This window comes from Hyla sarda, chromosome 4 (genome assembly GCF_029499605.1).
Source record: "Hyla sarda isolate aHylSar1 chromosome 4, aHylSar1.hap1, whole genome shotgun sequence".
Classification (NCBI taxonomy): Eukaryota; Metazoa; Chordata; class Amphibia; order Anura; family Hylidae; genus Hyla; species Hyla sarda.
In genome coordinates this window covers 28,027,132-28,054,383 of record NC_079192.1, presented here as the reverse complement: position 1 = coordinate 28,054,383, position 27,252 = coordinate 28,027,132, and the positions used below count along the sequence as shown (strand labels likewise).

At 46.7% G+C, this 27,252-nt stretch overlaps 1 protein-coding gene across 2 annotated transcripts in view; it reads left to right on the top strand.

The window, feature by feature from the left end:
- The window catches only part of LOC130367668 (complement C3-like), a 126,399-nt gene that overhangs the window by 20,657 nt on the left and 78,490 nt on the right, over nucleotides 1-27,252 (top strand). Inside the window, exons 1-10 of one of the 2 annotated variants that reach the window (XM_056570243.1) lie at nucleotides 1,158-1,331; nucleotides 1,665-1,752; nucleotides 1,886-1,988; nucleotides 2,420-2,540; nucleotides 4,723-4,838; nucleotides 8,719-8,865; nucleotides 9,262-9,468; nucleotides 12,740-12,943; nucleotides 20,119-20,280; nucleotides 20,366-20,495. In XM_056570243.1, coding sequence (XP_056426218.1) covers nucleotides 1,304-1,331; nucleotides 1,665-1,752; nucleotides 1,886-1,988; nucleotides 2,420-2,540; nucleotides 4,723-4,838; nucleotides 8,719-8,865; nucleotides 9,262-9,468; nucleotides 12,740-12,943; nucleotides 20,119-20,280; nucleotides 20,366-20,495 — 1,306 coding nt within the window. In that variant the 5' untranslated portion in view covers nucleotides 1,158-1,303. Of the gene's footprint in view, nucleotides 1-1,157; nucleotides 1,332-1,664; nucleotides 1,753-1,885; nucleotides 1,989-2,419; nucleotides 2,541-4,722; nucleotides 4,839-8,718; nucleotides 8,866-9,261; nucleotides 9,469-12,739; nucleotides 12,944-20,118; nucleotides 20,281-20,365; nucleotides 20,496-27,252 lie in introns of those variants that run through there. The other variant, XM_056570242.1, reaches the window with a different exon arrangement.

The following is a 27,252-nucleotide window of genomic DNA, read 5'->3' as shown; positions in this document are numbered from 1 at the left end:
CGCACAACTCTGCGACCTCTGGGGCATTCCGGACGTGGACCTCTTCGTGTCCCGGCACAATTGGAAGATCCTTCTTTTTGTGTCCAAGTCCCGGGACCCTCAGGCTCTGGCCGTGGACGCCCTAGTGATTCCTTGGGCAGGGTGTCCCCTACCCTATCTGTTCCCTCCTCTTCCGTTCCTTCCCAGGGTGCTGAGGAAGCTCAAAGCAGAGCTCCAGATTGGCCCCGAAGGTCGTGGTGCGCCGACATAGTCAGGCTCCTGGACGACACTCCACTGCGCCTTCCGCTCCCGCCGGACCTACTCTCTCAGGATCCTCTTTGCCACCCCAATTTACAGTCGCTGCATTTGTCGGCGTGGCAGTTGAGACCGCGGTTTTGAGGGCCCGCGGGTTCACTTCCCAATTCATTCACACCATGCTCAAGGCTCGTAAGCCCTCCTCTGCAAGAATTTACCACCGTACTTGGCGGTCTTATTTTCGTTTTTTGTCCTGCTCCTTCTCATCCTAAGGAGCGCTTACTACACAAGCTGGATGTAGTTCGGGCTGTCCGGTCTTATCTCTCCATCACTTCTTCGTTTCGTCAGTGTGATTCCTTTTTCGTCCTTACGGAAGGTCGTCGCAAGGGACAACCTGCTTCCAAGGCCACCATTTCTCGGTGGATTTGGTCTGCCATTTCGGTGGCCTATCGCTGTAAGGGGAAGATTCCTCCTTTCAGGGTTGTGGCTCATTCTACCCGTTCTGTTGGGGCATCCTGGGCTCTCCAGAATAGAGCCTCGGCCTCGCATATTTGCAAGGCGGCTACCTGGTCGTCTTTGCACACTTTCTCGAGGTTCTACCGAGTTCATACCTTTGCATCGACTGATGCTAGTCTGGGCCGTAAAGTGTTGCAGGCGGCAGTGGAACGGCCGTCTGCCTGACTGCTTATCTGCCAACCCAAGGGACGGCTTTGGTACGTCCCACGGTCTGTGTCCCCCAATGGAGCTGATAGAGAAAAGGAGATTTTTTAACACTTACCGTAAAATCTCTTTCTCGAAGGATCCATTGGGGGACACAGCTCCCACCCTTTTGGGATTTTCCTTGGTTCTCTGTCCAAGGGTGTGTTCAGTTATGTTTTTTTTTTCTGGTTCTCGGACAGTTTTGGGTTTTTCTTGACCTGTTAGTCTCCTCCTATTGCTCTGGAACTTAAAATGATTAGCTCAGAGCCTGAAGGCGGGTATATCCTGCTGGGAGGAGCCAACTGTTTTTGTTGTCATAGTTTCACATCTCCTAGAGACAGCAGTATACACTTACGGTCTGTGTCCCGCAATGGATCCTTCGAGAAAGAGATTTTACGGTAAGTGTTAAAAAATCTCCTTTTTGTTGTTGCTCATATAAACATATTTGGGGAGATTTATCAAAACCTGTCCACAGGAAAAGTTGCTGAGTTGCCCATAGCAACCAATCAGATTGCTTCTTTCATTTTTGAAAAGGCCTGTGGAAAATGAAAGAAGAAATCTGATTGGTTGCTATGGGCAACTGGGCATGTTTTTCTCTGCACAGGTTTTGATAAATCTCCACCATTATGCTGAACAGCACACCATGTGGATGGATGTGGTATTGCATGATTGATAATTTTACAATGAGTTATAGTAGTCCTAATTCATGTTTCTTTTAACATTTATTTCAGTTCTACCAAGCTTTGAAATAAAAATAAAAACATCTAGGAATTTTTTCTACTTTAATGATGAAGAGCTAAGGGTGGACATAGAGGCCAAGTGAGTAGAAGCATTTGACCGTGTTGAGTTTACATAAAAATGTTTTATTGGAAATGTTTATGTGATATTTATTGAGGTGTAAATAATGTGACTGGTGCTAAAACGCTGTAATATGTTATTATTATCTCATCAGTTATCTCTATGGTAAACCTGTACATGGCAAGGCCTTTGTTCTTTTTGGAATCAAGAAAGACAATGAGAAGAATAGTCTTCCAGATACTTTAAGGAGAGTAGAGGTAATGATACTTCTTTTTTCCAAGTTTATCTTCTTCTTAGTATTATAAATACATGTATTACTATTCTCCAAATAATCCCTCAGGATTGATTGTTATGATACTATTTAGATACCCATGATACTTCTTTAAGGTGTGTCTGAAATGAAAGTGTAACTAACCTTTCTGACAATATATGACATCTCAGAAGTGGTGGTTGGTCCAGATGATGGTTTATGGATGGCTCAAGTCAGCCACTTCGAGAGCAGCTCTCTGAGCATAGGGCGTACTCTCTCTTCGAGAACAGCTCTGAGCATAGGGCGTATTCTCTCTCCGAGAGCAGCTCTCTCTCATGGGGAATATGGTTGGCTTCTCTTTAAGAGACAACCTCTTTATCCTTTTGGCTACCCATACATAGACAATGTTAATTTTTGTGGGTTTTGACTCTCAACTAGATCTCCGATGGTGAAGGTTTTGCTGTTTTGAAAAGACAAGACCTGGTGAAATATTTTCAACAAGAGAAAGACATGTTACAGTGGAGAATATATGTGTCTGTTACCGTCATTACTGATTCAGGTAAGAAAAATTAATATTGCACCATGGTCGTCCATTTATGCAGATTATATCTACTAAAACTTCAGTCAATTGGATATGTGCCAGATTACAGAGCTCTGGTATCATCTCCAGTAATACATCTGTCCCTAAAAATGGCTTCAGTTATTATATTTAGTAAAATCAAGTGTAGAATTAATGTATCATTTATTAGAACAAGGACTAGATTAAGGCCCACAGAGGTGTTTCGGCACGGATGTGTACCCCTCCCCCTTCCCCCTAACATTTTTGTTTTGAAGGACTGAAGTGAAACATAATTCTGCCACCTGCCATGTAGACCCTAAATAATACCCCCATGTTATACACAAAACTTTTTTTTTTTTCCTCATCTTTTAAAATCCATAACTTTTTAATATTTTCCCCCACAGACCCATATGAGGGCTTGTTTTTTTGCATGATCAATTGTACTTTGTTATGACACCTTTCCTTTTTACCATAAAACAGACCTGACCAAAAAATTATTATTTGTGAAAGACATTTGTGAAAAAATAGCAATTTTGCTACTTTTAGAGGGTTTGGTTTTTACGCAGTGCACTTTAAGGTAAAATTATACATTATCTTTATTTTTTAGGTCAATGCAATTGAAATGATACCCAATTTACATAGTTTTTCTATTATTTTACAACTTTAAAAAAAAAAATGCTAACTTTTCTTTAAAAAAATTGGTATGCCGAAAATGTTCCTTTTCTGACCCCCTATAACTTTGGAGAGCTCATTTTTTGCACCATGGCCCGTAGTTCTTATCGGTACCATTTTTGTTTTGATGGGACTTTTTGATTGCTTTTTATTAATTATTTCCTGATATATGATGCATTAAAAACATCATCGTTTGATAGTATGGACATTGGCGATAGCAAATATGTTAATATATACATATATTTTGTAAAATGGAAAAATAAGGGTCATTTAATTTTTTATTAGGGTAGGTGGTTTTATATAAATTTTAAAGATTTTTTTTCCATTTTACACTTTTTAAGTCCCCAAAGGGAACTTTTATATGCAATCATTAGATCCCATTCACTGTATAATGATATGACTATGGCATAGCATTACACAGTGCGATTGGTGATCAATTGATACAGCCTGGCTCAGTGGACCCTTCTCCCCCATTTTAGTTTACCGAACCCCATCGATCACGTCGCGGGGTTTCAGTAATCTCCTCTGAGCTACCGTAGATGTGCACTTTAACTTAAGACGTTGTGTTTGTCATTGATCATGGTGTCTTAAGGGTTAAATGTCCCGCCACTGCCCGGCATAAGCAGTGAGTGTCTGACTACTGATTGTAGCCGACTTTCACTGCTCTGTGCTCGCCTCAAATCCCCTTTAGCCGTCGGAGCGCGCAGGTACGTCCTGCATCCTTAAGTACCAGGGGATGAGGGCAAACCTGTATGCCCTGCGTCCTTAAGGGGTTAAAGGGGTAGTCTGGGGAAAAAAAAATGTTTAACTCAACTGGTGCCAGAAAGTTATACACATTTGTAAATTACTTCTATATAAACATCTTAATCCTTCCAGTACTTATCAGCTGCTATATGCTCTTTGCTGACACCTCTGCCCATGTCAGGAACTGTCCAGAGCAGGAGAGGTTTGTATGGGAATTTGTTTCTACCCTGTACAGTTCCTGACACAGACAGAGGTGTCAAAATAGAGCAATGTGGTCAGACTAAAAAGAACCACACAACTTCCTCTGTAGCATACAGCAGATGATAAGTACTGGATTAAGATTTTTATATAGAAGTAATTTACGAATCTGTATAGCTTTCTAGCACCAGTTGATTTACCCCTCTAAGCATTTAACAGTGCCATATAGTGCCAAAATAACATTGTAATGTTGTGTTTAAACAGCAATGTTATACAGTACCTAAGTAATATCCCAGCAGGCATCATGATGTACATATAGGTAGGGCAGGTTGGTGTCTTCAGCCTATCCCATAATCCAACTCTGTCTGGCACTTCTATGCTGTTACCTCTGAAATCCTCTAAAAAGGCAGTACCTGAGTGCATAAAAGCAACTACTTACGGGACTAACTTTAGTTATACAACTGTTAAGTTACAAGTCATACCAGAAAGCTGTGGTGAGTAGGATAGATGTTGTAGTTACATTCTACTGTACAATCAGGTAAATATAATATGGCTACTTATCTTACAGGCAGCGATATGGTGGAAGCTGAGCTGGATGATATTCATATTGTGACTTCTCCATATAAAATTCTTTACACAAAAACATCCAAGTATTTCAAGCCTGGAATGCCATTTGATCTTATGGTAAATACATTTATTTTGTGTTGTATTTCTTTATTATTAAAAAAAAAAGCACAACTTCCGCTTAAAAATAAAAATTTACAAATGACCAAAAATAAATAAATAAATAAATAAAATAAAAAATAATATATATATATATATATATATATATATATATATACACAAGTTGATAATAGGCAGCACACCAAAGTTAGTGCAAATAAAGGTGTTCTTTATTCCATATAAGAGACAACGTTTCAGCGATCTCACATCGCCATTTTCAAGATTATCAACTTGCCTATTATCAACTTGTATCTAAAGTGGCATCGGAGCACCGAGATCCAATTGGCGTGCACCCGCTTGGACTCTTTTGCTGGATGTGCTGCTTATTATTTATATACATATATATATATATATATATATATTATCAGATATAACTACATTATACCACTTGGCATGCCTGCCCTTGGCGCACCAGCAAGATATTGTGTTATAGAAAAAAAAATAGCCCGGTTCTTAAGAGCTATCCTTTTAAATAATGAATAATGAATTAATAAATGAATCGTAGGACAGATAAATTATTATGGTACAATGAGTTTATATACTCAATGTATAGTTTAAGAAATGCATAAATAATAAAAATAAATTATTTTCGGTAAAGACTGAAGATACAGAAAAAAAAAAAATAAGCAAGAATAATTAAGAATTCATAAGTAAATCATTAAAGATTTTGCTCTATGCTGGATATAAGAAAGTTCTGTGAGCAATCCTAAAAGGGAAATAAAGGGTCCTGTAGGACATCCTGTAACCAAATACCGTATTTTTCGCCCTATAGGACGCACCGGCGTATAAGACTTTATAAGATTTATAGGTGCAAAATTAAAAAAATAAAGATTTTTGAACCCAATAGTGGTCTTCAACCTGCAGACCTCAAGATTTTGCAAAACTACAACTCCCAGCATGCCCGGACAGCCGTTGGCTGTCCGGGCATGCTGGGAGTTGTAGTTTTGCGACATTTGGAGGTCCGCAGATTGAAGACCACTGCATAGGAGGTAATACTCTCGTGTCCCCGCCGCTCCGGACCCGTCACCGCTGCCCTGGATGTTGCTCCATCGCTGTCGCCGTGTCCCCGTCGCTTCGGAACGTCTCTGCTGCCGGCCGGGTATCCTCGCTCTCCATCGCCGCCATCACGTCGTTATGCACGCCGACGCACGTACGCGACGACGAGGAAGGAGAGCGCCGACCATACAGGGGATCCCTGAACGGAGAAGACACCGAGGAGGCAGGTAAGGTCCCTCCCAGTGTCCTGTAAGCACTAACCCGGCTATTCAGTCGGGCTGTTCGGGACCGCCGCGGTGAAATCGCGGCGGTCCCGAACAGCCCGACTGAACAGCCGGGTTAGTGTCACTTTCCCTTCAGACTCAGCAGTCAGCTTTGATTGCCGCGTCTGAAGGGTTAATACAGGGCATCACCGCGATCGGTGATGTCCTGTATTAGCCGCGGGTCCCGGCCGTTGATGGCCGCAGGGACCGCCGCGATAGGGGTGTATTCGCCGTATAAGACGCACCTACTTTTTCCTCCCAGTTTTGGGGAAGAAAAAATGCATCTTATACGGCGAAAAATATGGTACATTCACAGTGGAACTTTACCAGATGGTATATGAGATGTGAAGAGTAGTAATTGTTCCTTATTTAGAAGTAAGGGATGATGACAGTTTTAACCCCCCAAAAGAAGAACCCCAATTACTAAGACTTATCACGAAATAATACAAAATCTTTATTAATCAATAAACATAAAAAAGTAAAAAAAAAAAAAAAGGCATAAGCAGAGGACAAAGGCACACCTGTATATAACCATGATATGTATCCTGTAATTACCACCTTCTCTTCTGTGACTGGAATCTTTGTGCCTTTATCCTCTGCTTATGCCTTTTGTAATGTTTTTATGTATATTGATTAAAACATTTTTTGTATTATTTTGTGATAAGTCTCAGTGGAGTTTTTTTTCTTTCTTGAGGGGTTGCATTATATTATGTCCCAGTCTCAGCTATTCTCTGCCCATTTTAGTAGCGAGCAGCAGTGTTGCTGTTTGCCAGTGATGAGCGGCAGAGGCCATATTCGAATTCGCAATATTTCATGAATATATGGACAAATATTCGCATATTCGCTATGTTTGGTCACTTTTTTTTTCCATGCGAAAATTTGTGCTGAAATTCGCATAGTGCGCAAGCACAATTATATTTTTCACCTAAAAGAAGGGAAGGATCAGCGTCCTCTGACTGAAAGTGCCGATATTTGTGAATATTTGCATCTATGCATATTTTCGCATATTCACAAAAAACAAAACAAACTAAAATATACGAATATTTGTCATTACGAATATATATCATTATATTCTAATCTGGTGTCCCGGTACCGTATTGCATCCAGTACCTAGTTCAGAGGTCCCCAAAGTCAGAGTAACTACGTTCAGGTAGGAATCCTCAGGTGTGACAGCCCCTAGTCGCCTCTCCTGAAGTTTATCTTTAGTAATAATAAATGTATACTTTGATAATGATAGCTATATTATATAGGAGTGTATAGTACTTACCTTGTCCAGTGTTGCAGGACCTTCGGTCATGTGACCATGCTAGTAACCTCTATGGTATGGTGCAGGACCTTAGGAGGTCCTTGGATCACGTGTTACCCACAAATCTTTGTAATGGTGATTGACATCAGTATGGACCAATTAGCATTAGTCCAGCTTCTGCCCATATAAGGGAGCTGCGTCCGATTATCGCTCTCTTGGGTTGCGGCTCTCGTGGATGCCGGACTAACAGGACGGTGTGCTACGCAACTTTCAAAGACACGCTAGGCCTCAAAACCTACGGCCTCAGCAGAACCAAAAATCGTGAGTTTTACTCTAATTCCTGCTAATGCTAGCGTGAGTACTGGACCGCAACTAATTCCCCTAAATCCAGTGGAACAGCGCAATAGACTAAAAGACTTTAAGCTAAAGTCCCAACCATTGTCAATCTGTAAAGGAAGCAGTTGTTATGATAAGAGCCTGTTATGTTAATGAAGTGTTCAGAAAATCTTCAGTAAAGTTAACGAAGTTTACAGAAGCTTTCCGGTTGAGGACAATCTATTATTATTATCTACCTCAGACCTTTCATCATCTACCTCCCTAGCGTTCCTGGGAAGGGCGGCGGTAGGAAAAGCTTTATAGAGGAGCCCTCACCCTGGCGTCACGAATAGCAAGGGTTAACAAGCACCCTTTAATACCCGCACAGCTGCACTCCCCATACCCTACATCCCCCAGGCTATCACACTAAATATTCTCAAAATCACGAAGTGCCGATATTCATGGTAAAAATTCGCATTTCGAATACTCGTGCCCAACACTACTGTTTGCTAATGAAAGTTATTTTTTTGTACCTTGTTGGCCTGTAAAGATAAAGTGATCATCCTGCAGAGAGAATGTTAATGCTTAGCACCGCCCTCCCCATTCTTGTTGTATCAGACATAGCTGGTAACTGGTGCTGTCATTTCCGTGGCATGTCTGTTCTCCTTCACTCTAGCAGCGTGCGCGGCTTCTGCCTGCTGGCAGTAGTGATGACAATTGTGCAGTTCTCTTGTCCTCGTGGTAGAGCAGATGCCCGGAGACTTGTTGGTAAGGATGATTTACAGATGCAAAGTCCGATGTACCGTATGGTATAGAGAGTGATTGATTTCATGGATGAGTGGTACAGAGGTGTATACTGTCAGATTAGACGTGTTTCGGATAAACTATCTCCTTCCTCAGTAACTTTCAGTAAAAACTGTTTGATTTGCTCTTTGCCACCAATCACAGCATCAGTCAGAACTGTCGGACTCATGGATTTTGTGTCGTATATCAGTCTGATTTTTGTCTCTAACGATTTTAGGCATTTGTCACTAATCCTGATGGGAGTCCTGCTCATCGCATCTCTGTTGTAGCAGAACCTGGAAATGTGAGAGGAGCAACACAGGAAGATGGAACAGTTCGTTTGACCCTAAATACCCGCTCAGACATGAACGGGCTGGAGATAAAAGTAATACTTATATTTGTTTACATGTCACCATCCGTAATAAACTATAAATGTTTAAAAATATGATCAAAATGGAATCTTCTTAGTTGAGTGATAGGTGGATGAAAAGCCTAACAGGCCTGTAGGGTTGGCTCGATGATAGTCTCTTTAGACTCATGCTTATATTCGATAAGTTTTCCATAACTTTTCATTCACAAATTATGGGGGTCTCAACTAATAGACATGATGATAAGTCAATGCACTGTTCGGATATTCTATATAAATGGCTGAGCATGGCATTGTGGATGTAGATGTGAACAAAGTCTTACATAAATCAAAGCTGCTTTCAATGAACATTAGCTTACTAGCACTACGTTACCACTACAGTCATCCATCACAGATGTCTATTTTCTCTTGTAGGTTTCAACAACAGATGAAAGATTAAAAAATGAACAACAAGCTTCTGCCACCATGGTGGCCTCCCCATACAGACCCATTGGTGGCAACTACTTACATCTTAGTGTCGCAGGAGGAGAGCTGAAACCAGGAGACAATGCTATTATCAACTTTAATATCCGGAACAATGACGCCGCTGTCGCAAATCAGATCAAGCAATTCAACTATGTGGTAACTGGACTTAATCCATTATCATTTATCATTCAGAATTTGTTGACTGAGTATAAAGTACAGGCCATGTACAGGATCAGATGACATTATGTCACTGGATTATTTCACTGTAACTGAATCAAGAATATTCACTATAGGGGTTCTCTGCTTTAGACAATACCATTTTGTCAGAAGACTACCTCAAAATATAATTACTTTTATGACCTACAATAATTGAATTTCCCTGCAGCACCACTACAGAGGAAAGGAAGAATTACATGTTGCCTATTGGACTCAATGGGCTGGTCATGTAATGCACAAACATGTTGTTATTTATGAAGGAACCAAGTGACAATGGTTCGCAGGCCTATTTCCTGTCATAAAAAACAAAAATTTTTGTGTAATACTGATTATGCTCACATTTTTTTAATTCGAATAGGCCAGAAAGCTGAAAGCGGAGGATGGGTTTGCACAATTTACGTAACTCCTATTTACATGAATAGAAATTACGTTAGTGGCGCAGCCCCACAGGCTACAATGTGCACATAACTCCCTGCATAACTTAAAGGGGTACTCTGGTGGAAAACTTTTTTTTTTTTAAATCAACTGGTGCCAGAAAGTTAAACAGATTTGTAAATTAAAAAAGGAAGTTGTATGTGCAGCTCACAATTAATACACACCGAGGTCAAACTAGGGCATGCAACTATACCTCAGTTGCAGAAAAGAGAAAACCAGAAACAAAATATTTAGCCCGGACCTTCTAGGTGAGTATATGTAAATTTAAGATAGATTATAAATATATTATTTGGAACTAATGAGTAGAAATTGATATGTTAAAAAATTAGATCGTGCTTCAATTATAATGCAATATGTTTATTAAAATATCACAATATATAAAAAGTTACTCCTCACAGGGCCCTTGTGTGGAGAACATATAAAATTGCAGGCAATCAATTGATACTAAGTATACATAGAATAGATTTATAACACTGGCATATTATGTGCAACAAGCAGATGCCTAAATGTAACAAGCAAATGCCTGTTGCACAAATCAAATAATAGGGAAAGCCTATGTGCTTGCTTGGCTAATTCCCGCATAAAAATAGTTAAGATGAAATGTATCCTTATTAAAATATTGGACAGTTTGTAGCAATTTGAAAATTGATGTTACCCGTCCTTTTTGTGACAACTCGGGCAGTTCACACTGGAGGCAAGCGATGTTGTAAGGTGCCTGGATGTTTTAATGCACCTGATCCTCTAAGCGGCGGTCCCAGATGGTATTCAGGTAGTGGCCAAGCAGAGTCCTATTCTGGAGCGGTGGTGGTTACCTCGGGCTTATGGCGCTGGCAGGCGCTGATGTATAGAAGATGCCGGGAGACCGTTGGCACTGGCAGGCGCTGGAGATGAAACAGTCCTCACCGCTGGGCTTCACTGCTGGCTGGATGGAACCGGGGACCGCACACTGAGTACGAGGAGCTCGCCTCGTGTTGCCGGCATGTGACGTCAGCAGATCTTGGAGCTGGGATCACTGCACCAGAGTTGAACTTGTAATCGTTGGACCGGACGGTACTGGACTGGATAGAATATAGTCCGATGGTTCACAGAAGGTAACTGACCGTTGATAGTGGGTACAGTTCACAAATAGCGTTTATGCCAGTGACTATGTAGACAAGACTAGATGCGTTACAGGGTTAAAGGGTGTAACCCTTTCCTCAGTAGTCATCACTACTGATAGAAAGGGTTACACCATTCAACCCTGAAATGCGTCTAGTCTTGTCTACATAGTCACTGGCATAAACGCTATTTGTGAACTGTACCCACTATCAACGGTCAGTTACCTTCTGTGAACCATCGGACTATATTCTATCCAGTCCAATACCGTCCGGTCCAACGATTACAAGTTCAACTCTGGTGCAGTGATCCCAGCTCCAAGATCTGCTGACGTCACATGCCGGCAACACGAGGCAAGCTCCTCGTACTCAGTGTGCGGTCCCCGGTTCCATCCAGCCAGCAGTGAAGCCCAGCGGTGAGGACTGCTTCATCTCCAGCGCCTGCCAGCGCCAACGGTCTCCCGGGATCTTCTATACATCAGCGCCTGCCAGCGCCATAAGCCTGAGGTAACCACCACCGCTCCAGAATAGGACTCTGCTTGGCCACTACCTGAATACCATCTGGGACCGCCGCTTAGAGGATCAGGTGCATTAAAACATCCAGGCACCTTACAACATCGCTTGCCTCCAGTGTGAACTGCCCGAGTTGTCACAAAAAGGACGGGTAACATCAATTTTCAAATTGCTACAAACTGTCCAATATTTTAATAAGGATACATTTCATCTTAACTATTTTTATGCGGGAATTAGCCAAGCAAGCACATAGGCTTTCCCTATTATTTAATTTGTGCCACAGGCATTTGCTTGTTACATTTAGGCATCTGCTTGTTGCACATAATATGCCAGTGTTATAAATCTATTCTATGTATACTTAGTATCAATTGATTGCCTGCAATTTTATATGTTCTCCACACAAGGGCCCTGTGAGGAGTAACTTTTTATATATTGTGATATTTTAATAAACATATTGCATTATTATTGAAGCACAATCTAATTTTTTTATATATAAATTTCTACTCATTAGTTCCAAATAATATATTTATAATCTATCTTAAATTTACATATACTCACCTAGAAGGTCCGGGCTAAATATTTTGTTTCAGATTTGTGAATTACTTGTATTAAAAAATCCTAATCCTTCCAGTACTTATTAGCTGCTGAATACTACAGAGGAAATTATTTTCTTTTTGGAACACAGAGCTCTCTGCTGACATCACGAGCACAGTACTCTCTGCTGACATCTCTGTCCATTTTAAGAACTGTCCAGAGTAGGAGAAAATCCCCATAGAAAACATATGCTTCTCTGGACAGTTCCTAAAATGGACAGAGATGTCAGAAGAGAGCACTGTGTTTGTGATGTCAGCAGAGAGCTCTGTGTTCCAAAAAGAAAATAATTTCCTCTTTAGTATTTAGCAGCTAATAAGTACTGGAAGGATTAAGATTTTTTAATAGAAGTAGAGATGATTAAAAAAAAAAAAAGTTTTCCACCGGAGTACCCTTTTAACGTCAGCTCTCACATTTCGGCCTTAACCCCATCCATAAGTGTGATGACTGATGACATATACATAATGGGTGGGCAGTTGTAGTACCCACACTCTTCGACAGCAGTTTTCTCTTATGAGTCAAGAAACTTACTAGATTCGAGTCTCTGTTCTCTGATATAAATCTGTTTTTTTCTATAGATAATGAATAAAGGTAGAATAATGAAAGTGGGGACACAGGAGAGAGGGATCGGCCAGGCTCTTGTGATAATGTCACTGCAAGTAACAGAAGAATTTATCCCATCATTCCGAATTTTGGCATACTATACCGTGACTACCGGAGCAGGTCGGGAAATTGTGGCTGACTCTGTTTGGGTTGATGTGGTGGATACCTGTATGGGGACGGTAAGAAAAATCACCATTAGAAATTATTATATTCAGGGGCTTACACTGGATTTTATTTTCAATGGGGAGGGGGAGGTTTAGCACCTCCCCTATTCTCATAGCTTCTACTACAGAAAGGTTCTTAGCCTCCATATTTGGAGAGCGGACTGGGATCTTTTCAGCCTTCAGCACTGTGCAGCCTGTCCTGCTTCTCCTGGTACTGCTGTCCTGGTAGAGAACACTTACTGTGAGTAGTAGTAGCAACTGTTCTTCCCTAGTGCGAGGATAGACCCAGCAGGCTGTGTACGGTACAGAAGACTTTACTAAGTGTAGGATGTGGCTAGTGGGTACCAGTATTTGGGGGGAAAAATTGCATCCTGTCCATAGTAAAGTCTGCTGTATCCACAGCTGTTTCCTGCTTAGTACCACAACACTAAAATGTGCCATTTCTCTATCAGCTCCATTGGGGGACACAGACAGTGGGTGTATGCTGCTGTCTCTAGGAGGTGTGACATTATGGTAATAAAAAAAATCGTCTCCTCCCAGCAGGATATACCCGCCTTCAGGCTCTGAGCTAATCAGTTTAAGTTTAGCGTCTGAAGGAGGTGGATATGGTCTGGAATTCTCCAGACCAGGTCTTCTGATTTTTTGTTTTCCTAGTATAGGGACGTGTTTTTTATTCCTTTTCTTTTCTGTTTTCAGGTGGGGACTCAGGGACTCCGGTTCCCTGTTTCCCCATTGCGAGTAAGGGGGCACAGACATTGCGTATATGCGATGTTCACCCCCCTTCACCAACGGTCAGCGCTTGGGTTGGTACCTCATGGATCCGGGTCCCCCTATTTCCCTGCTCGCCTCGCTCGCGCATAGCAGCCAGGCATGATGCAGGTTACTAAAGCTGACTGAAGACTTCACTGAAGACTCCATTAGGTAAGTTCTTCTGACTGAGGTAAGTACTTTCCCTCTTTCTCCTCAGGTGCGGACTTGCAACTGCTGGAGACCCCCTGTTTTTGGCCCACCTTTTCAGGTTATGAGGCTGGCTAACTGGGGATGGACTTTATTCCGGACTTTATTCTGGGGGAGCAGTGGCATCTGAGGGGGCATGTACCTTATGTTTTGCACTGTGTGTGTGTGTGTTACTGTGAACAGTGCCTTATCTGCGGCTGACAGCCGCAACCTGGTACGGGCCGGGCATTCTCCGCGCTAGCTTACTTTCGCCGGCAGCGCCTTATATGCGGCTGACAGCCGCGGCGCTGTTACGGGCCGGGCGCTCTCAGCGCCGGCTTACTTTCGCTTTCTCCGGTAGTCTCTGCCGAGCGCATGTGCGACAGACATGTGCGCTCGGGACAAGGAGCGGGAGCCATTACAGCTCCTTCTCGGCCTGTTTTTAGCTCCGCCCACATGGCTGTCGGAGCTCTTCTGAGGCGCGAAATAACCTCCAATCAGCGCCGTGGGCGTGATTTTCAGTCAGAAGGGGGCCAATTAGTTAGTGCCTCTGCTGCAGGCACGCCCCCCCTCTACTTTTGGCTGGCCTGTTTCTCACACTAGCTGCATGGACCCGTTCTCCTCACTGCAGCTGCCAGGGGACACAGACTAGGGTGAGAAAGTTCCTGTCTTTTTTTCTCCTAATACCCAGAGCTGTTCCTCCCTCTAAACAGAAACCTGGAACGTCAGTGACTTATTCTGTCTGTAAGCACTGTAGTAACAAAATGCCTGGCTCTACCGAGCCCACTTGCCCTGCCTGCTCCACTGCTCCTCCAGACCCCCTGGTACCCCCTGATGCCCTTTCGGTTCCGGTGGGTTCAGCCACTCCCCAAGCCTGGGTTTCATCCCTGACCCAGTATATGGCTGACTTGACCCAAGTCTCCTGTTCGGTGGCTGAGGCCTCCCAGGAAGTGGTGTCCGCCTTGAAGGGGTCTTCCCTGTGCAGGGCCTCTGAGAGGGCCCGCTCCTCGTCTCCACATACTTCACGCTCTCACAAGCGTACTAGGGGTGCCTCTTCTGACTCTTCCATTTAGTCTTCAGATAGACGTGAGCGTTCCCCTCGTGGGTCCCGCCCCCCCTGTCATCTGGGCACAAACGTCGCTCCTCCAGAGGACGTTCTTGGAGTCGCCGCTCTGCCATGCCAGAGCCGCGTACCCGGTCAGGGTCGCCCCCCTCCAGGACTGCCTCTACTCATTCACATTTTCCGGGTGAACTCGGGGATGAGGCTTCAGAGCCGGCATCTGACTCAGAGGACCGCTCGGTCTCAATTGCAACGGTAAACTCATTGGTGACAGCCATAAGAGACACCTTTCACTTAGAGGACCCAGGATCTTCGGATGTCAATCCAGGAGTATCCTTTCATCGTGCTAAGCCAGCACCTCAAAGGTTCAGCTCTCACGCTGACTTTGCCGACATTCTGGAATCTGCGTGGAAAAATCCAGACAAGAGGTTCCCGGGAATCAAGACGATTCAAGAACGTTATCCATTTGACAAGGACTTTGTCACTAAGGTGGTTTTCCCTCCCTCAGTGGATCCACCAATCTCCCGGATCTCTAAGGCGACTACACTGCCCCTTGCAGATGCGGCTGCCTTCAAGGATCCCATGGACAAGAAGGTAGAATCCTTAACAAAGTTTGCCTCTGAAGCAGCTGGCTCTTCTCTTCTTCCCATCTTTGCACCGACATAAGTGTCCAAGGCTCTGTCGGAGTGGTGCCAAAAGCTCCATCAGGATATCTTAGCGGGATCCCCCCCAAAGGACCTATCTGCTCTGGCTCTCCAATGCTCTAAAGCTGGGGACTTCCTGTGCGCAGCTTCCATGTAGTCAGCCCGTTGTTCTGCCTTTGCTGTGGGTCACCTAGCGGCTCTCCGCCGCTCTATGTGTCTTAAAGCTTGGAATGCAGATGCCGCTTCCAAAAGGTCTCTCACTGAGCTTCCCTTTACATGTGGCCGTCTTTTTGGCAAACGCCTTGATGAGATTATCTCTGAGGCAACGGGAGGTAAGAGTTCCTTGTTACCTCAAAATAAGGCTCGCCCTACTTCCCAAAGGAAGTCCTTTTCCTGTCCTTTCGGACCTCTGGCTCTAGCAAAGGGTCCGGGCAGGCGCCCTCGCGGGACAAGAAGGCTCCCTCGTTCCGGGCACACCCGTCTTGGAAGTCGGATTACAACCGGTCCGACCGTTTGCGCCCAAATCAGGCAACCGCAAACCTACTTCTGCATGAAGTGAGGCCCCCACTCGCGGTTTCTTCTTGGGTGGGAGGTCGTCTCTTGCTATTTCGAGACATCTGGACCTCACACATTCAGGACTCTTGGGTCGGTTACCGAATCGAATTTGCCTCCCTTCCGAGGGATCGCTTTTTTCGATCCCCGGCACCCCTGTCTCCTCCTCTGGCAAAGCCATTTCGAGCGGCTCTCCAGTCTCTGCTTCTCCAGGGGGTTATCGTTCCCGTTCCTTTAGGGGAACGATTTTGGGGTTTCTATTCAAATCTTTTTGTGGTCCCCAAGAAGGACGGTTCTGTGCGACCAATCCTAGACCTCAAGCATCTAAACCGTCACCTTCTTATCCGCCACTTCCGAATGGAATCTCTCTGTTCGGGGGTGGTGTCCCTGGAAGAAGGGGAGTTAATTTCTTCGGTAGACATCAAGGATGCCTACCTCCATGTGCCAATATTTCCAGGCCATCATCGGTACCTCCGCTTTGTGGTTCCGGAGGGGCACTTTCAATTCATAGCCCTCCCCTTTGGTCTTGCCACGGCTCCTCGGGTCTTTACAAAGATCCTTGCGCCAGTGATTGGCCTGTTATGGTCTAGGGGAATCTCGGTGATACCCTATCTGGACGACCTTCTCATCAAGGCTCCAACCAGAGCCCAGACTCTGGAGAATCTGGACGTCACTCTCCACACTCTGGATCGCCTCGAGTGGATGGTCAACCGGGACAAGTCAGTCCTGCATCCTACCCAGTCTCTAACCTTCCTGGGACTTCGATTTGACATGGCCTCTGCCCGTATTTGTCTCCCGCCGGACAAACGTCTGGCGCTTCGGTCGGGGTCTGCTCCCTTCGGACCCAGGTCTCAGTCCCCATCCTCACTTGTATGGAAGTCCTGGGTCGGATGGTGGCAGCTATGGAGGCTGTACCCTTTTCCCAGTTTCATTGCCGCCCACTTCGACTGGCGATTCTCTCTCGATGGAACAGGTCTCCTCTGTCCCTCGATCGTCAGATTGTTCTCCCTCGCAGGATCCGTCAGTCCCTGCTCTGGTGGCTCCGCTCCCCCCTCCTTCTCCAAGGGCGGTCGTTTCTTTCCCTTCATTGGCAGGTTGTTACGACGGGTGCCAGCCTGTCGGTCTGGGGCGGCGTGTTCAGGGATTGGACGCTTCAGGAACTCTGGTCTCCCCAGGAGACCCTTCTTCCGATAAACATATTGGAATTACGGGCGATTCTTCTTTGTCTTCTTCATTGGGAGCCCCGTCTTCAGTCCCGTTCTGTCCGCGTTCAGTCAGACAACGCCACGGCCGTGGCGTAGATAAATCGACAGGGCGGCACTCGCAGCTCGGCAGCCATGGCCGAGGTGACCAAGATTCTCACCTGGGCGGAAAGCAAGGTTCCGGCCATTTCGGCAATTCACATTCCGGGAGTGCTCAACTGGGAAGCAGACTTCCTCAGTCGGTCCTCACCCGACCCCGGCGAGTGGTCTCTACATCCGGAGGTCTTCGTGCAGCTCTGCGACCTCTGGGGCATTCCAGACGTAGACCTCTTCGCGTCCCAGCACAATCGGAAGATCCTTCCTTTTGTGTCCAAGTCCCGGGACCCTCAGGCTCTGGCCGTGGACGCCCTAGTGATTCCTTGGGCTGGGTTTGCCCTACCCTATCTGTTCCCTCCCCTTCCACTCCTTCCCAGGGTGCTGAGTAAGCTCAAAGCAGAGGATGTCCCTGCCATTCTGGTAGCTCCAGATTGGCCCCGAAGGTCGTGGCACGCCGACGTAGTCAGGCTCCTGGACGAACGCTCCACTGCGCCTTCCGCTCCGTCCGGACCTGCTCTCTCAGGGTCCTCTTTGCCACCTCAATTTACAGTCGCTGCATTTGACGGTGTGGTGGTTGAGACCGCGGTTTTGAGGGCCCGCGGGTTCTCTTCCCAAGTCATTCACACCATGCTCAGGGCTCGTAAGCCCCCCTCCGCAAGAATTCACCACCTTACTTGGCGGTCTTATTTTCGTTGGTGTGAAGCTCAGGACTTCTCCCCGGTAACCTTCTCGGTTCCCAGTCTTCTCTCCTTTTTACAGTCGGGGTTGGAACTGGGGTTGTCTCTCAGTTCACTTAAAGGTCAGGTTTCGGCCCTTGCTGTTCTTTTCCAGAAGCCCCTGGCTTCTAATTCTGTCCAGACCTTCCTTCAAGGGGTGGCGCACGCTGTTCCTCCTTATCGGTCACCCTCTCCCCCTTGGGACTTGAATTTGGTCCTGGGTGCCCTCCAGGGTGCACTATTTGAGCCCCTTATAGAGGTGTCTCTCCGCCTCCTTTTTTGGAAAGTGGTGTTTCTTGTTGCTATCACCTCCATCCGAAGGGTGTCTGAATTGGCAGCTCTTTCCTGCCGTTCTCCGTTTCTGGTGATCCACCCTGACAAGGTTGTTTTCCGGCCAGATCCTTCCTTTTTGCCTAAGGTGGTCTCGGCCTTTCATCTCAATGAGGACATTGTCCTCCCGTCCTTTTGTCCTGCTCCTTCTCATCCTAAGGAGCGCTTACTACACAAGCTGGATGTAGTTCGGGCTGTTCGGTCTTATCTCTCCATCACTTCTTCGTTTCGTCAGTGTGATTCCATTTTAGTCCTTACGGAAGGTCGTCCCAAGGGACAACCTCCTTCCAAGGCCACCATTTCTAGGTGGATTCGGTCCGCCATTTCGGAAGCCTATAGCTGTAAGGGGAAAATTCCTCCTTTCAGGGTTGTGGCTCTTTCTACCCGTTCTGTTGGGGCATCCTGGGCTCTCCAGAATAGAGCCTCGGCCTCGCAGATTTGCAAGGCAGCTACCTGGTTGTCTTTGCACACTTTCTCAAGGTTTTACCGAGTTCATACTTTCGCATCGGCTGATGCTAGTCTGGGTCGTAAAGTGTTGTAGGCGGCAGTGGATCGGCTGTCTTTCTGACTGCTTATCTGCCCACCCAAGGGACAGCTTTTGTACGTCCCACAGTCTGTGTCCTCCAATAGAGCCAATAGAGAAAGGAGATTTTTGTTTACTTACTGTAAAATCTCTTTCTCGGAGGATCCATTGGGGGACACAGCTCCCGCCCATTTTGGGATTTCCTTTGGTTCTCTGTTCGAGGGTGTGTTCAGTTATGTTTTTTCTTCTGGTTCTCGGACAGTCTTGGGTTTTTCTTTGACCTATTGGTCTCCTCCTATTGCTCTGGAACTTAAAATGATTAGCTCAGAGCCTGAAGGCAGGTATATCCTGCTGGGAGGAGCCGACTTTTTTTATTACCATAGTGTCACACCTCCTAGAGACAGCAGCATACAACCACGGTCTGTGTCCCCCAATGGATCCTCCGAGAAAGAGATTTTACAGTAAGTAAACAAAAATCTGCTTTTTAGTACTCTCCTCACATTGATACGAGAGACGCTCAAAAAGATTTAGCACTTATACATTTTGTTGAAACCGTGAAGAGGGGAAGAGTAGGAATTGGTCTTGTCGTAGCGTGTCATTTGACTTGCATCACAAAGGAAGAGGAATATGTAAATAAAAAGGTTTAATCTGTTTTGAAAAAAAATAGGTTAAAAAAAAAGTATGGAAACTTTTTGAATATACCTTGTAGTAACCCTGTAATGTCCCTACAAAGCCCCTCACACAGTAATAGTCCCTTTTAGTGCCTTCTTCCTACCCCTACTAAGTAATAGTGCCCTTACAGAAAAGGTGCTTCCTTATGTCCCCTTCTCTGTAATAGTGTCTCCTAAGTGCCCTTCCCACAGCATAAGAATCCCCCTATGCACCCAAAAAGTACCCCTTTAAAGGGGTATTCCTATTTAAGGGCAAAAAAATACGCTGAAGAATTATAAAGCATTGCTAACCTGTCTGCCCCAGTTCTGAAATGATCAAAAATCCATTTATTTTGTGTATATGTAATCCTACCCCCTATCATGTCATCTCACTGCTTCCTATTTCAGCACTTCCCTGGTTTAAAGGATGCAAAATTGAACTAAGAGATTAAATGCAATATTTTCTTTTGGTTTTATATAGCTGTTAATAACAGGAGAAAAGGACAGAGACAACGCTATTCAGCAACCTGGAGGCTCCCTGAAGCTGAAGCTACAAGCAGATCACAAGGCGGCTGTGGGACTGGTGGCGGTGGATAAAGGTGTTTATGTGATCAACAATAAATTGAAGATCTCCCAGAAAAAGGTGATTATAATTGTTAAGTAAAATCTAAAAAAAAATACTATTTATTTAATGTACAATATGCACTGAAAGTAATTTCTCCTTCTAGGTCTGGGATTCAGTGGAAAAATACGACATTGGCTGCACACCAGGGAGCGGTGCCGATGCGCCAGGAGTGTTTTATGATGCCGGCCTTGCCCTGGAGACAAGCTTTAAGATGACAACTCCTCAGAGATCAGGTGATCAATTGTTATGAACTAAAGATATGTGTCGACTGAACATACTGTCTTCAGCAAGACCGGTGGAACATCTAACGTGTGTGGTTGCCTCCTAACTCTCCCGCAATGGCAAATGTTTGGGAGAAAAGGATGGGGCATGTTGGCTTTCAACCAGTCCAATATAGTGCATGATGATTTGAAGACATGTTACAGGTCTTTCCACAAAAAAGTGTAATACATTTATTTTTGTCTGGCTAATACGATACCAAACCTTTCTGCGGTAGCCCTGGGGGTGCTAGGAAAATACCTGATCACTTCGTGATGCCAGGGCACCGTTATCCTATACATGGTCCTAGGTTGGAGACAGCTTCTCCTGGGCCAGACACGGGGAGTCAAGTAACACACCGACATCATGTTACGAATAACTGTCTTTACTGAGCTGGGTGCAGAAAGTATTACGCAGACAGTCTGGTGCAGAGTGAGAGGATGCAGTGCAACACCTTGGGAGCCCTGTTGCCTTACTGGGACTTGTGGTGCTTTCACCCAATAAATTGATACTGACTTGAGATAATTGAGGATTGATCCTGGTAGCTAGGGTTCTATTAAGGTCTTGTAGCTTTCTCTGCCAGGGCATGAACTTCCACCGTGCGGGTGATCAGAATGTGTAATTTTTACAGAAAAGTGTACTGGGTAGAAACGGAAGGTCCTAAAAGTTACAAACAGGGTTTTCTCTATCGGCTTCATTTGGGGGACACAGACCCTGGGTGTATGCTGCTGTCCCTAGGAGGTGTGACACTATGGTAATAAAAAAATGTCGGCTCCTCCCAGCAGGATATACCCGCATCCAGGCCCTGAGCTAATCAGTTTAAGCTTAGTGTCTGAAGGAGGTGGACATGGTCTGGAATTCTGCAGACCAGGTCTTCTATTTTATTGTTTTTCCTAGTATAGGGACATGTTAGTTTTTTATTCCCTTTTTCTTTCATGTTTTCAGGTGGGGACTCAGGGACTCCAGTTCTCTGTTTCCCCATTGCGAGTAAGAAGGCACAGACATTGCGTATATGTTCACCCCCCCTCGCCAACGGTCAGCGCCTGGGTTGGTACCTCATGGGTCCGGGTCCCCCTATTTCTCTGCTCGCCTCGCTCGCGCATAGCAGCCAGGCGTGATGCAGGTGACAAAAAGCTGACTAAGGACTTCACAGAAGACTCCATTAGGTAAGTTCTTCTGACTGAGTTGAGTACATTCCTTTCTCCTTAGGTGCAAACTTGCAACCTCTGGAGACCCTCTGTTTTGGCCCACCTTTTTTCTTTTAGGTTTATGGGGCTGGCTGTACTGGGGCTTTATTCTTTTTGGGGCGAGCAGTGGCATCTTTAGGGGGCATGAGTGATTGCACTGTTTGTATGTGTGTTTCATACCTCACTGTGTGTGTGTGTTTTTTACTATGCGGCTACGGCTAAGCAGTGCCTTATATGCGGCTGACATCCGCGGCGCTTTCTCAGGCCGGGCGCACGGAGCGCCGGCTTACTTTCACTTTCTCCGGCAGCTGCTGCCGGCGTGTTCGTCGCTTGCTCTCTTCCCCCCGAGCACATATGTGGCTGACATATGCGCTCAGGACTAGGTGCGGGCGCCATGACAGCTTCTTCCCCGTCCTCCATTAGCTCCGCCCACAGGGCCGTCGGTGCTCCCTGGAGGCGCGAAGTGTCCTCCAATCAGCGCCATGGGCGCAAATTTCACTGTGAGAGGCCAATTCTTTAGTGCCTCTGCCTCAGGCACGCCCCTCTCTGTCTATTGGCTGGCCTTTTTTCACTAGCTGCACGGAGCCGAGTTCTCCTCACTGCCAGCTGCCAGGGGACACAGAAAAGGGTGAGAAAGTTCCTGTCTGTTCTCATTATGTCTGTACCCAGAGCTGTTCCTCCCTTTAAACAGAAAACCGGAGCGTTGGTGATTTATTTTGTCTGTAAGCACTGTAATGCTAAGATGCCTAGCTCTACTGAGCCCACTTGCTCTGCCTGCTCCACTGCTCCCCCAGACCCCCTGGTACCCCCGGATGCCCTTTCGGTCCCGGTGGATTCAGCTGCCCCTCCAACCTGGGTTTCTTCCCTGACCCAGTATATGGGTGACTTGATCCAAGTCTCCCGTTCGGTGGCTGAGGCCTTCTGGGAAGTGGTGTCCGCCTTGAAGGGGTCTGCCCTGCGCCGGCCCTCTGTGGGGGCTCTCTCCACTTCCCCACATACTTCACGCTCTCACAAGTCCGACTCGTCCATTGCCTCGTCCGACTCTTCCATTGAGTCCTCAGATAGGCATGGGCGCTCCCCCCGTGGGTCCCGCCCCCCTGTCACCTGGTCACAAACATCGCTCCTCCAGAGGACGTTCTCTGAGTCGCCGCTCTACCACGCCAGAGCTGCGTACCTGGTCAGGGTCGCCCCCCTCCAGGACTGCCTTCACTCATTCACATTCTCCTGGTGAACTGGCTGACGAGGCTTCCGTATCGGCATCTGACTCAGAGGACCGCTCGGATACAGTTGAAATGGTGAACTCATTGGTTGCGGCCATAAGAGACACCTTTCACTTAGAGAACCCAGGAACTTCGGACGTAACTCCTGAAGTATCCTTTCATCGTGCTAAGCCAGCACCTCAAAAGTTCAGCTCTCACGCTGACTTTGACGCCATTCTGGAATCTGCATGGAAACATCCAGACAAGAGGTTCCCGGGAATTAAGACGATTCAAGAATGTTATCCATTTGACAAGGATCTTGTCACTAAGGTGGTTTCCCCTCCCTCAGTGGATCCACCAAGCTCTCGGATCTCTAAGGCCACTACACTGCCACTGGCAGATGCGGCCGCCTTCCAAAAGGTCTCTCACTGAGCTTCCTTTCACGGGTGGGCATCTTTTTGGCAAGCGCCTTGACGAGATTATCTCTGAGGTGACGGGAGGTAGGAGTTCCTTGTTGCCTCAAAATAAGGCTCGCTCTACTTCCCAAGGGGACCTTTGGCCCCAGCAAGGGGTCTGAGCAGGCGCCTTCGCGGGACAAGAAGGCTCCCTCGTTCCGGCCGTGCCCGTCTTGGAAGTCGGACACCAACCGTTCCGGCCGGTTTGCGGCCAAATCAGGCAACCGCAAACCCTCTTCCGCATGAAGTGAAGCCCCCACCCGCAGTTTTTTTCTCGGATGGGAGGTCGTCTCTTATTTTTTTCGAGACATCTGGACCACACATATTCAGGACTCCTGGGTCAGGGACGTGGTATCCAGCGGTTACCGAATCGAATTCGCCTCCCTCCCGAGGGATCGCTTTTTTCGATCCCGGGCCCCCCTCCTTCTCTGGCGAAGCAATTTCGAGAGGCTCTCCAGTCTCTGCTTCTCCAGGGGGTTATCGTTCCCATTCCTCCAGGGGAACATTTTCGGGGTTTCTATTCCAATCTTTTTGTGGTCCCCAAGAAGGATGGTTCTGTGTGGCCAATCCTAGACCTCAAGCGTCTCAACCGTCATCTTCTCATCCGCCACTTCCGAATGGAATCTCTCCGTTCGGCAGTGGCATCCCTGGAACTAGGGGAGTTTCTTCCTCGGTGGACATCAAGGATGCCTACCTCCATGTGCCAATATTTCCACGGTACCTCCGCTTTGCGGTTCCGGTGGGGCATTTTCAATTCGTAGCCCTCACCTTTGGTCTGGCCACGGCTCCTCAGGTCTTTACCAAGATCCTTGCGCCGGTGATGGCCCTGTTGCGGTCGAGGGGAGTCTCGGTGATACCCTACCTGGACGACCCTCTCATCAAGGCTCCCACCAGAGCCCAGACTCTGGAGAATGTGGATGTCACTCTTCACACTCTGGATCGCTTTTGGTGGAGGGTCAACCGGGACAAGTCAGTCCTCTCTCCCACCCAGTCCCTGATATTCTTGGGACTTCACTTCAACACGACCTCGGCCCGAATTTGCCTTCCGCTGGACAAACGTCTGACTCTTCTGTCAGGAGTCCGCTCCCTTCGGCTCCAGGTCCCAGTCTCCATCCGCACTTGCATGGAAGTCCTGGGTCGGATGGTGGCGACCATAGAGGCCGTGCCCTTTGCCCAGTTTCATTACCGACCTCTTCAACTGGCGATTCTCTCTCGGTGGGACAGATCTCTGCTGTCCCTCGATCGCAAGATTTTTCTCCCTCACAGGATCCGTCAGTCTCTGCTCTGGTGGCTCCGCTCCCCGCTTCTTCTCCAGGGGCGCTCATTTCTTCCCCTTCACTGGCAGGTGTTTACGACGGACGCCAGTCTGTCGGGCTGGGGCGGTGTTTTCAGGGATTGGATGGTCCAGGGACTCTGGTCTCCCCGAGAAGTCCTTCTTCCGATAAACATATTGGAACTACAGGCAATCCTGCTTTTTCTTCTTCATTGGGAGTCCCGGCTTCAGACCCGATCTGTCCGCGTCCAGTCAAACAACGCCACGGCCATGACATACATAAATCGTCAAGGCGGCACTCGCAGCTCGACAGCCATGGCCGAGGTGACAAATATTCTCATCTGGGCGGAAAGCATGGTTCCGGCCATCCTGCGATTCACATTCCGGGGGTGCTCAACTGGGAAGCGGACTTCCTCAGTTGGTCCTCACCCGACCCCGGCGAGTGGTCCCTACATCCAGAGGTCTTCGTGCAGATCTGCGACCTCTGGGGCATTCCAGACGTGGACCTCTTCGTGTCCCGGCACAATAGGAAGATCCTTTCATTTGTGTCCTAGTCCCGCGACCCTCTGGCTTTAGCCGTGGACACTCTAGTGATTCCTTGGGCGTGGTTTTCCCTACCCTATCTGTTTCCTCCCCTTCCGCTCCTTCCCAGGGTTCTGAGGAAGCTCAAAGGACGTTCCCGCCATTCTGGTAGCTCCAGATTGGGCCCGAAGTTCGTGGTACGCCGACATGGTCAGGCTCCTGGACGACGCTCCCCTGCGCCTTCCGCTTCGTCCGGACCTGCTCTCACAGGGTCCTTTTTGCCACCCCACTTTACAGTCGCTGCATTTGCCGGCGTGGCGGATGAGACCGCGGTTTTGAGGGCCAGCGGTTTCTCTTCCCAAGTCATTCACACCATGCTCAGGGCTCGTAAGCCCTCCTCGGGAAGAATTTACCACCGTATCTGGCGGTCTTATTTTCGCTGGTGTGAAGCTCAGGTCCTGTCTCCTGTGACCTTCTTGGTTCCCCGTCTTCTCTCCTTTTTGCAGTCGGGGTTGGAACTAGGGTGGTTTCTCAGTTCCCTTAAAGGTCAGGTTTGGGCCCTTTCTATTCTTTTCCAGCGTCCTCTGGCTTCTAATTCTCATGTCCGGACTTTCTTCAAGGAGTGGCGCTTGCTGTCCCTCCTTATCGGTCGCCCTCTCCCCCTTAGGATTTGAATCTGGTTCTGAGTGCCCTCCAGGGTGAACCTTGTGAGCCCCTTAGAGAGGTTTCTCTACGCCTCCTTTCTTGGAAAGTGGTGTTTCTTGTTGCTATCACCTCCATCTGGAGGGTGTCTGAATTGGCAGCTCTCTCCTGCCGTTCTCCGTTTCTGGTGCTCCACCAGGACAAGGTTGTTTTCCGGCCAGATCCTTCCTTTTTGCCTAAGGTGGTTTCGGCTTTTCATCTCAAATTCTCAATGAGGACATTGTCCTCCTGTCTTTTTGTCCTGCTCCTTCTCATCCTAAGGAGCGCTTACTCCACAAGCTGGATGTGGTTCGGGCTGTTCGGTCTTATCTCTCTATCACTTCTGCGTTTCGTCAGTGTGATTCCTTTTTCGTCCTTACAAAGGGTCATCGTAAAGGACAGCCTGCTTCCAAGGCCACCATTTCTCGGTGGATTCGGTCCGCCATTTCTGAAGCCTATGACTGTAAGGGGAAGATTTCTCCTTTCAGGGTTGTGGCTCATTCTACCCGTTCTGTTGGGGCATCCTGGGCTCTCCAGAACAGAGCCTCAGCCTCGCAGATTTGCAAGACGGCTACCTGGTTGTCTTTGCACACTTTCTCGAGGTTCTACCGGGTTCGTACCTTCGCATCGGCTGATGCTAGTCTGGGCTGTAAAGTGTTGCAGGCGGCAGTAGAAAGGCCATCTGCCTGAATGCTTATCTGCCCACCCAAGGGACGGCTTTGGTACGTCCCACGGTCTGTGTCCCCCAATAGAGCCGATAGAGAAAAGGAGATTTTTGTTTACTTACCGTAAAATCTCTTTTTCGAAGGATCCATTGGGGGTTTTCTTTGGTTCTCTGTCCTAGGGCGTGTTCAGTTATGTTTTTTCTTCTGGTTCTTGGACAGTTTGTGTCTTCTTTGACCTGTCGGTCCTCTCCTATTGCTCTGGCACTAAAACTGATTAGCTCAGGTCCTGGAGGCGGGTATACCCTGCTGGGAGGAGCTGACTTTTTTTTATTACCATAGTGTCACACCTCCTAGAGACAGCAGCATACACCCACGGTATGTGTCCCCCAATGGATCCTTCGAGAACAAACAAAAATCTCCTTTTTTTTCCCAATTTTGTCCCACAAATATATATTTTTTGTTTCATCGTAGATCTTGTGGTGAAATTATTAATGTCAATACAAAGCAATATTGGTAGTGCAAAAAACAAGGCTTTATATGTAAGGTAGAAAATGGAAAGTGTTATGATTTTTATCACACATAAGCAAAACCAAAAGCAAGAAAAAACCAAAGTAACCATGATAAATGTCCCCTATTAACTTTTGGCAAAGTGCTGGGACATAATAAACACAATAATAAGTCCCCCAGTGGGCCCAACACCTTTGCTGCAGGTCTGCCTAAGCAAGTCCGAAGCCACAGGACAGCCTTTGG